The sequence below is a fragment of the Citrus sinensis genome, chromosome 5 (assembly GCF_022201045.2).
Source record: "Citrus sinensis cultivar Valencia sweet orange chromosome 5, DVS_A1.0, whole genome shotgun sequence".
Lineage (NCBI taxonomy): Eukaryota > Viridiplantae > Streptophyta > Magnoliopsida > Sapindales > Rutaceae > Citrus > Citrus sinensis.
The window spans coordinates 34,972,104-34,983,098 of NC_068560.1; the positions used below are offsets into that span (position 1 = coordinate 34,972,104).

Below are 10,995 nucleotides of genomic sequence, written 5' to 3' on the forward strand. Positions count from 1 at the left end.
GCCAAACCCGGCACAGACCATTTTCCACCCCCGGCAAGGAGAGGGAGAAAGGGGGCTACTAATGAATGATGATGAAAATAATAAGATTGTTTCTAGGTCTGTAACACTCCCATCTCACAAAGTACATACATAATAACAAGGATTGTTTCAATCAAGACCCAGAAAATGACTACAATGCTGGAAATTGAAAGCTTTCTATTAGCACAAACAATTGAGCGGTCGTCAAAAGGTATTAGTTTCTCAATTTCTTTATAAACAGCTTTAATATGAAAACATAAGATCCACGTCACACTACTAGAATGCAAAGTTACAAAGAAAGTGAATTAACTGAGTTCAAGGATAAAGTTTATCCCTCTCCTTTAATCAAAGTCCTGGAAAATGGAACACAACTTAGCATCGTTTTCGTCATCAACAGCTCATAGAGCTTAACAAGCATGGCATCAACAAGATGCCATTTCAAAATTTTAAACAACCAGCAAAATGCATCTTTTATTTTTGACGAGCAAGACTCAGTCTTATCAGATGCTATTGTACAAGTAAAAAAAAAAAAAAGAAAAAAAGAAAAAATATTCAATCAGACCTATGCGGATGGACACCAAAGAATAGTGGTATTATAATGAAAATTTTGAAGATGATCTGTTGTCTTACCGATGTTTTTCCTTCTCCCTATCCATTTTCAGCTACATTTTGCTTGCTCGCTTGCCCTTTTCAGCAATTCCAAGAAGATGATCTTCTGATCACTGGCTTCATCTGTTTGTCCTCCTCCAGGGAAATCATACCCAAGTGTGAGGGATCCTCCAACATCATCTTTGCCACCAGATATCCAGCAATTGACCATGTCTGATATTTCCTAGCCTGTTTACCAATATATCTACCAAGTTTCCCATCGTAATATTCAGGCCAGCAATCTTTTAGCATACGGGCCTCAGCCAGGTCAATTGCTCGTCTTGCAATTTGTGGACGTCCCGTTTTAATGCAAGCAGCCGTTAGCATCCACAAAAGGACTGCATTCAGGGTGGAAAAAGCTTTAGTTACCATCAAATAGAAGAAAACAAAAGGGTCACCTAAGAGAAACAGTGTTTTCCTCAGCTTGATTTACAGCATCAATAAATTCTTATCATACTTTCAAGAATCTTAGGCAACATCAGTCTGTAGCTAAACAGAAAAAAGGTTAATTGCAGAAATTTACAAGGAGTAATAATCAAATTATCTTTCCTGGATCATCTAAATGATCGATGGCAACTGCTGACTATTTACAAAAGCCAATCATTATGTCCTCAAAAGCCAAACTAGTTACTCTAAGTGCCTATTTGGTATGACTTATTTAAGAGCCATAAGGGCTTATTTAATCGTATAAGCACTTTTTAAATTTTTTTATAGTGTTTGGTTATTTTTAGCTCTACTAGCAAAATTTGAGCTAATTTACCTCTACTAGCAAAAGCCCAAAATTTGAGCTTTTGGGAGTAGAGGTTATAAAGCTTTTCTAAAAATATATAATATAAAAAATATCACACTGTTTAATGGTTCAAAAGTGCGTTTTTTATTGACAACCAAATACCCAATGGCTTTTTGTCCAAAAGCTCTATTGGTATAAGCTCTACTGCTATAAGCTCTACTGTTATAAGCTCTATTTAATAAGTTGTACCAAACGGAGCCGAAAAGTCAACTTCACTGTATTTTGAATGATATTTACCCACCAGCTTCGCTGTCATATAAAAATATACCTCAATTTCACATATTTCTATGAAAAAAAATAACCCGAACTGAAATGGAAAACAATGAAAGAGCTTTCTTTGCATCATTTCATCAAAAATTGTTCCTCTTTGCATTGAAGTTTCAATTCAACTAAATTTTTTAAGAAGTAACAAACCTGGCCAAGAACCTCCATTATGGTAACTCCATCTTGTATTCTTGGGATCACAACCAGTTACAATCCGCCATTCATGACTTTCTATAGCAGGATAAGCAATTTTTAGAGGCATTTCACCAACTAGTTCCTCCCATCGTACTTCAATAAGGTCCATAATAGCCATTGATTGTTCCGGAGTTGCAAGAGAAGATAGAATTGCAACACAGTTACCTAAAGCAAACCATCGAAAATCCATTCTTGCAGGACTCACATTGCCGATAAAATAGCCACCACGAATTGGCATAAAATCAAAAACCCAATCAGGGATCGAATCAGGAATGACATTAAATTTATTTACCGCTGTATGAGAGTACTCCTCTGTTTTATATCTGTATATGTCATTTAGCTGTTGGAAGTCCAGCCAAAAGTAACTTCTCATATGATAACTCAAGGCATGCAAACGTTTAACTATTCTCTCAATAAATTCTTTTCCTTCAGCATCATGTTTCAACAATGACAAAGCGCATCTTAGAGCCATAAAGAAAAGTGCTTGAATTTCAATGGGATAACCATAAATACCCTGCAAAATACATATATGAAATTAAAGCGTTTGAGAAGGTAAAATTTCTTGACCCCTCAAAAGACACAAGGGAGCTCATCAAGAGGGACCTAAAGTCAAAAGTAATACTAAAAGTACTATAACAGTTTAGATAAAAACCTTTCCAAAAATTAGCAATGACTTTTATGTTTATAACAGGAGAACTAGATATGTAATAACTGCCAGTTGGCACACAAGCAAAATTAGCAATGACTTTTAGGTTTATAACAGGAGAACTAGATACGTAAACACCGCTGGTTGGAACACATGGAAAGCCACAAATTTTTAGGGCATCCTTTTGCCCTCACAATTAACATGGAGGGGGAATGGTCATTAATACTCATAACTTATACTCCACTCAACAACCCTAAGTTTGACATACCATGATTCAAATTAAAAAAAAAAATGCCACAGAACTACCATCATACCAAGTTCTCGCATGAGACGTGAACATCCAGACCTGATATCATAATTCAAAGCGTGAATAAGCAGTGAGTTTGTGATTGAATACACTCATTAACTAATTAGTCACACATTTCCTATGTCAATGCAGCTAGCATAGTTCTAGTCAGGAAACTCTAAGCAATGATTTGCAAAGTTAAATTGATTCCAGTTCACTTCATCTTGGCTCTAGAACAAAAAGAACAATAGTAGATGGTCCAATAACAGCAACACAAGCGAGTGCATGCGCAGCTGACACAAGGCTAAACAAGATCATCACGTAAAATTACCATTCTTCGATCAATCATTGAGCATCCATCAGCACAGAGCAGGGTTGGGAATGTATCAAATCCTTCAGACAGACAGAGAGCCAATATGAGCCTCATTCCCTTCTGACACTCAGGTGTCTCTGCCAGAGATAGATCCCCAGTAGACTTTGTATATGCACGAAGCAGAATAATCCACCAGAATCCAGAGTCAACTGGAGCAACTCTTCCTATTGCACTCTCACCAAAATCTGCAATAATAGTATCTGTTTTCCGAACAGGATCGTGAAGAACTTTGAAGCTAGCAGGCATTGCCCCTTCGCCAAGCTTGAATCGGTCTATTCTTTTTTCCCATCCCTGAAGCTGCAGAGTCTTCAAGAGGAAGTTCTTCACTATATCAGGCTCGCCATTCATCAAAAACGCCAGAGCACTGGGCACAAAATCTCGGACAAAGACCTAAATAAAAACAGATATTAAATTGAAACTAAGAATTTGAGTAACATGATTAAGCAAAGAATAATGGGCGATCAGAATTCAATATAAATATTATAGTACTAACTTGGACACAAAACAATCAAAACTTAGATAGCCAAGCTATCTTCTGAATTTCAATTGGTGCTGATTACGCAATTCAATATATCGTTCGTTTTTGTGGAGTTATCATTTCATTTCTCACCATAGCATAGCTAAAATACACCTGAACTTCAAGGAAATTAATGTTTCCTCTCATATTTCATACAAATCTCAAATCCAACAAACACCTCCAAAACCATAGCAAGTGTTCATTATATGCATAACAAAAAATTTTACCTGATCATAATTCAGAACCTCCTCAGAGGCATGATCGTAAGCAGCAATGGTACCGACCGGCTGGCCCCTGAAATACACCAATGACCTTCTCAGAGCCTCCCACGCTTCTGCCACCATGGGGTGGGGCTCAAACGAGTTCCTAGTTGAAGATACCGGCGTATCAAACCCAGACCTTCCGCCAGGTGAATAAGTGCTCTCATAGTTATCAACACCTCCACGTGTCAAACCAATCGAGAGCTCACTAAGCGACCTCTCATCAAATGATCTCTGCCTCTCGATATTAAGCCTAGGCTTATCAAGAAGCTTAGAGAGATCATAGTCATCCATTTCTGAGATTGAGCAATGTGAGCTTACATTTCTCAAACCCAACACCTCTTTTGTCCCATCCATTTCCCTTTTCCCTTCAAATTCGATTTACTTTGCAAATAATCAGTCTTTCTGTATCAAAATCAAAGATCTACAGAGCAAACAATTCAAGAACAAAACATAAGCATACACCCCAGAAGTGAAAAATGAACCAACTTAATCTAAAACAAGACTTACAAGCACAGAACACTATTACAGATTTTTTTTTCTTTGTCCATTCAACCAATATTGCTGTTTTAGTAAAATACATAAAAGATAATAAATCATTTATTGAGCAAACCTCCGAGCCAATTTGAAGACAAAATGACAATTATAGATTTACAAGCTGATGTGACTATTTCATTTGTCCTGTTTGTAATTAATTAAAATTAAAAATTAAGGGGAAAAAAAGAAGAAAAGAAACAGTCAGCACCAAAATAGAAACTTTTTAACCAACCAACAAATAAGACTTACATTAACAATTTAAAAAAATAAACAACCACAGCTTTTTGTTAATTTTTCAGCAAACGCAAATGCTGTGTACATTATAGTCTAAAAGAAAAAAGCAATAAAAAAATTACGAACATGGATCAGGATCTATAATTTCAAAGGTCAAATTATTTAGCTTGATGAAAACTTTTGCTGTGTGGTTCAGATCTGAAAGCTCAAAAGAAAAATAAATATAAAAAACTAAGGAAGCGAACCTTAGAAAGCGAAAAACGAAGGAGAAAGAGAGTAAAATTTCCCCGGCGGTTGAAGTAATCGCCGGCGATTTTTCCGGTGAACGGTCGGCGAAAGCGAAGAGGAGAAAATGAAATTAATAGAGAGATAGAAGAAGAAAGGCAGAAAAAAAGAGCATGACTTTGAGAGCCCATATTTATAGTTAGAGAGCCAGACCAAAAACGAAGCAACGTTATAATTCCCCCGAATCTAAAACGTTGTAAGGCAGTTACCGGTAATAGCCGGTGACACTTTGAGAGCGAGCACGAGGGAAATTTGAGTACGGTCCACGTGGACAAGATGACAGCGTTTCCGGGAAAAGTTTGATGAAATTTGCCTTTGGGTTTGACTGTCTGAACGGGGAACATGCAACTTGTTTTATCCGTTTATAAGAAAAAATGAAAATTGGATTTTGGATTTATAATGGTAAGGAGTTAGGTGGGGATTTTTTTTATTCTTTTGTGGGATTCAATTGAAATTTTATTCAGTGGACAGCTTAATTTAGGCTATCGAAGTTTTGGGAGATTTTAATTTAATTAATTAATTTGATATTTTCCACTTTTGTTTGTCGGGAAAAACATATAAAAAAAGAAGAAGATGCTTTTGACTTGTTATAGTTGTACGTGTGAATCTAAAATCTCCCACCCTTTTGCTCAAGTTTATAACGTTGCATTCAATTTTTAACTAGCTTCAACTCCAATCACTGAGTTAACTTGTTTTGGGTTTTTAACAAAGGAACCATTAACTGGTTTTGGGTTACAAGGGAACCACAATTCCTCCCCCACCCCACAACAAAAAAAATTTTTTTTTTTTTTGGGTGTCTTTCAGTTGGTCCAAACAATTAGGACAAAGAAACTAACTAATCCAATATTATGGGATATGCAAAAAAATATACCGCGGGGGGTTTGTTTATTAAATAAAGCATTAGTTCTTCATAAACAAAAATCCAGAACATGAGGAAGAATCTGGAGTTGAAAAAGATTATGTTTAAATGACTAGATTACCCTTCTTCAGAGAATCTTTCTCAAATCCACATTATGATCCCCACGTACCGATACAAAAAGACATATTTTTTTGTTCTCGCCCTTTTCTATTTTTGTTTTTATTGCTATTATTTTTAGGGTATTTTCATTTCTGCAAAATCGAGAACAAGATTACACATGTACTTATTTTCAGAGGCAAGTTGATAGGCCAAAAGCCAAGGCATTGGTTCAACCGTTCAACTTACAGCTCGTTTCACGCGTGGGTGCATGCGCCACCTAACATGCGAGCGTGTACTTAACGTACGCGTTGGAACACGTTTATTGACTTTTCTTCTTTTTGTTTTAATTCCTGTTTTGATCATTTTCTAATTTTCCAGAGAATAAAATAAAACATTATTTGATTTCGTCGTTCCCGTTGGTTAGGGTTTGGTCGAAATAGAGAAGCATTGCTTATTGTTATGAACCCAAATCAAGGTGAAAAGGGGGAAAAAAAAATCTATCTCTTGAGAATTTGAATTAAAAAAAAAATTAAGAAAATATATCATTATTATACGTTAAATACAATCAAAAGGTTATTCTTAATTGGAAAGGAGCACAAAGTTAAAATTGACTATTAAAAAACAATGTTGATATGATAGTTCAAAAATGGAAGCAAATAATGCTTGTGATCAATAAGATAATAAAGATACAGGCATTCATTCAAAACTTGTATGTAATGGTCAGAATCAATTTATATGTTTCTGACCCCCAAAAAAAAAAAAAAAAAAGATAACGTAACTTTAATAATGTCACGTACATAGAGTCACGCATTAAAGATTAATGGGCGGAAAAATTTTTAGTCTTTAATTATTCAATAAGTAAAAGATTAATTGCATAGGTAAAATGCAGTCATTTGCATTTTTTTTTTCTAAGATCAAGTAACAACACAAAAATTAAATTAAAGAGGATTTTGTAGTATAAAGTCAGAAACATGAGCGGCGTAATAAAAGCTCGTGTGCCGCTTGTAATATTTGTGTAATTCCAACTTTATAAAGAAATTAATTGATTTTTCTTTTATCTATAATTATTTACTCCCTAATTTATTAATCAAAAAAACAATAATGATTAAGTTTTTATATCGTACCCCTAAATTTCATATATAATTATGTGGTATGTGAGAGGGGTTTTAAAGTGCTAAGCATCTTGTACCACCAATTGAACCAACCATTTTTTTTTTTTTTGGTTACAGTTAATTGAACAATTTTTAATTAGCATTTAATGAATAACACACATGAACCACTGACAAAGCTGGGTAATAAGCCACTTGTCTCAGATAAAGTTTGAGTTGTTCAAATGCTTCGATTGAAGAAGATTTTCTTGTACAGAAAGCACAAAGAATCCGGTTGCTGCAACATAATTTATACAGGTCTTAATTTAAAAAAAAAATTGAATAACTATTGTTTTCTTTTTTTCATTTAATACCTATACTCAATTACACATGTAATTGCTCTACTAAAAATTGTGGGCTATTTGCTTTCTACACCAATGACAAATAGCCTGAATAACATTTTTGTTAATAAAACAAAAATTAAACTAAACTATTTATTAGTCATAAACGATTTTGAATAATAATATAGTAGAATACGAAATAGCCGTTTGCTAAGTTATATTATCTGTAATCTATGGCTGATATATAATACCGTAACATAATCAAATTGATTACTCTAAAAATCACATTGATATTTAAAATCATGATTATTTAGTCTTCAAATATTCTCAAAATCTTAATGTACTTAATAATTTTAATTCATATAAATCATTACGTTATGATCAATGTAATTTCAACAAGTATCTAACTCGATCGTGTACTCCATTCAATAACTTGTTATTAAAAAAAATAACAAGAAATTATTCTAGAAGCTTTTAATGACTGGGCAGTGAGTCATATTTATAATAAACAATTGGAAGCATGAATTGTGCAATGAAAGTTTCAGAAAAAATTTCTGAAATTGAATACTTGTGATGAATGAACACACCAACGTCCAGAAGTATTATACAGCGTACGTGCCATTGCCATCATTCAAAGTTTATTCTTCTAAGGCATGCTGTTTGGGTAATCTTGGATTAGACAATTTATCACGTCAAAACATGATTGAGTATATTTTAATTGAAATAAAGGACACGTTTGGGGCAGCTCGCAGCTGCTCCCCAGGACAATTCTAGGGGAATATCTAAAATCCGATACGGTGCATTGTGTGCTTTTTTATGTTACCCCATGTACGTACCAAACCATTAATTAATTATAATCTTATAATATAAGATACTTATTGCTTCTAATTCTAAACATAAAGAACCCAATGAACCCACTAACATCAGTCAATTTCATGCTAAATTAATACTAAAAAATTATATCATTTTCAGTATCATTGAGACATTGACCAAATTATTATCATTATTATCATTATTATTATTTTGGATGAGAGGAATCCAATTGGATCTAATTAGTCAATAATTGAGATTTAAAAAAAATGAAAAAAATAAGTTTCCTTTTTTGAGGCATGAATTCCAGGAGCAAGATTTGATTATGAACGAGTGGAAATAATGATCAAGTAATTAATCAATCAAGAGATGAAGCATAATGCACGATAAGTTAAGCTACCCTGTGCGTGAAAGAAAGAAAAAAAAATTAGTTTTTAAACATCCATAAGATTTTAATAAAATACATGCGCGAAGCTATATTTGCTTAATTCCGTAGAATTTATCGATTTTTTTTAATAATTAAAAAAGTTTCCTGTCTTGTAGCAATAAATAGCATGAACGCGGAGAATTTATTAAGGTAGCGTTTATATTTTGGATTGGAGTGAGAATCCTAAGATTGAGAATGTGGAGTGGGAGTGGGAGTGGGAGTAAGAGTAGGTTGTTTACTTACATTGAAATGGGAAAATGGAATTGAAACCAGAATCCAATTTATGTGTTTACATTGTCTTGGATTGGGAGTAAATAGTTTTAAATTATAATTTTACCCTTATTTAAAGAATTATAATTTGTAATTAAAAAATTAATAAAAATATATATTTAAAAAATAAAATAAATATTTTATTATATTTGTAAATTAATAATAATTATCAATATTCTTAATTATGTAAATCATAATTTTTTAATTAATTTAAATTTAAATTATGTGAATAAAAATTATTAATAATAGCAACACAAATGAAACATTATTATTGATAATATAGTACAAAATTAATAATTTCGTAGAATAAAATATTTATTATTATTAATTAAATAAATAATTAATATTTATTAAAATTAGTGTTTAATATTATTATTTTTAATGAATTTAATTTATAAAATAATATAATATTATTATTTAAATAAATATAATATTTATTTATTTTAATTATGAGGGTAAAAAGGGAAGAGGGGGGAGTGGATTCTCAATCCCACTTCTCATTCCAAAATTAGGTGGAACCTACATAGTGAGAATCTTACTCTCCCCTTAAAAATAATAAGTAAATACTGAAGTGAGAGGAATTCACACTGTACACTCTACACTCTACACTCTACACTTCCACTCTAAAAAATAAACACAACACAAGCAGAGGCGGATGCAGCACATGACTAGTGGGGGCTCAAGCCCCCACTGGCAAAAAAAAAAAATTTTAAATAAAAGAATTTTTTTAATTTTTTAATTAACTCCATTAAATTTATTAAAATAGTCACCATAAAATTTAAACTTTGACTTTAAAAAAATATTAAAATATATATTTTAATTAAAAATAATGATAGCCTACTATTCAAAATATTTTATATTCTAAAAAACATGGTTAATTCTTCCAATTTATATAATAATAGTAGAACGAATATTTTTAGTAATAAAACTCATGAATGATCATCTTTGGAATCAAATGAGATAAGCGATAGTTTGGTTGTCTATATAAGAAACAATAAATTTAATAATATTAATAATAAGTCTATTGCATAACATTTTTAAAATATAAAAATGCGTAGAGACTAATTATAAATATTTTATATATTCAAAATTTTAATTTTTTATATTTTATTATTATCTAATTTAGCCCCTAATAAATTATTTTTTTAGATCCGCCGTTGAACACAAGAGCAGATGAAGCTTCTTGTTCGTGTTGTGTCCATCCAATATTTCGATGTTTGACTGACAAATGCCTCAAAATAAAGGCTGTGGCTAAGTTACAGTACAGCCACTCTTGCACGGTAAAATGAAAAGTGGGGCACAAGTGGGGCCCACAGCATTTGGTGAGAGTGCTGTAAGGTACAGATTCTGTACCGTAGCATTCTCCCAAAATAAAAACACCGAAGGTGTGAGAAATTTTTGTTGATAAGAACGTGCTGTACAATTTTGACTGCAATGGACTACAGTCACTACGCATGTTTTATTGTGCAAAATTGACGTTTGCATGAATTGTACGTAATGTCACGAGTCATCTTGAGCCTCCCAATGTCTTAGCTTTTTTTGTTAGCAGGTAATTACATTAATATTTATGATTAAACATATAATTAAGATTATAATAATACATTAAATTTTTTAAATATTTATCCAGATAAATAATTCTCGTAAGAGATTGATATTTATACTCTATTTGTATTTTGTAAGAAAAAAATATTATAAATTAATTTTACTCAATGTGTGAATTTTATTAAGGCAGTGGTTAAATTACGTAATTTATAACTTTCGTCAACCCAACAGTTATTATTAAAAATATGCATATAATTTTTATTATTTATACTTTATGTTATTAGTAGTGATTTTTAAATTAATGTACGTTACATAATTATATAACTTAACAAATTTCTTTTATTAAGATTCAGATGAAAAATATTCTACTCAAAACTATTGAGTTATTGACATTTTATGGTAAATTTCAACTCATGTTGATGACATAAATTATTAGAACTATAGTTGGACAAGAATTTTGTTTTATCTACTTTTTAAACCAGAATAAAACATTAAATCACATTTGA

The 10,995-nt window shown here is 32.1% G+C and overlaps 1 protein-coding gene across 4 annotated transcripts; it reads right to left on the reverse strand.

Annotated features, from left to right (window-relative positions):
* Window positions 1-211: 211 nt before the first annotated feature.
* LOC102620339 (probable alkaline/neutral invertase D) lies at window positions 212-5,181 on the reverse strand. Of its 4 annotated transcripts, none has more exons than XR_370184.4 (6): window positions 5,014-5,181; window positions 3,965-4,421; window positions 3,179-3,610; window positions 1,871-2,429; window positions 649-1,004; window positions 212-371 (listed from the first exon to the last, which is right to left on the reverse strand). XR_370184.4 is itself a non-coding variant. In XM_006473115.4 (5 exons), the coding sequence occupies exons 2-5, from the start codon at window positions 4,352-4,354 to the stop codon at window positions 709-711; spliced, it is 1,677 nt and encodes a 558-aa protein (XP_006473178.2). In that variant the 5' UTR covers window positions 4,355-4,421; window positions 5,014-5,181; the 3' UTR covers window positions 212-708. The 4 variants fall into 4 exon arrangements, 2 of the variants coding, with proteins under 2 accessions (XP_006473178.2, XP_052297445.1); XR_370183.4 differs by having other exon boundaries at window positions 212-525; XM_006473115.4 differs by having other exon boundaries at window positions 212-1,004.
* Between the last annotated feature and the right edge of the window lie 5,814 nt (window positions 5,182-10,995).

Bases quoted from the DNA above. Each gene is read 5' to 3' on its own strand.
- LOC102620339 (XM_006473115.4), bottom strand. From the start codon at position 4,354: ATGGATGGGACAAAAGAGGTGTTGGGTTTGAGAAATGTAAGCTCACAT. The intron at 3,611-3,964 runs GTAAAATTTTTT...GTTTTTATTTAG, and splicing joins AGGTTCTGAATTATGATCAG to GTCTTTGTCCGAGATTTTGT. The intron at 2,430-3,178 runs GTAATTTTACGT...TGTATTTTGCAG, and splicing joins CAATGATTGATCGAAGAATG to GGTATTTATGGTTATCCCAT.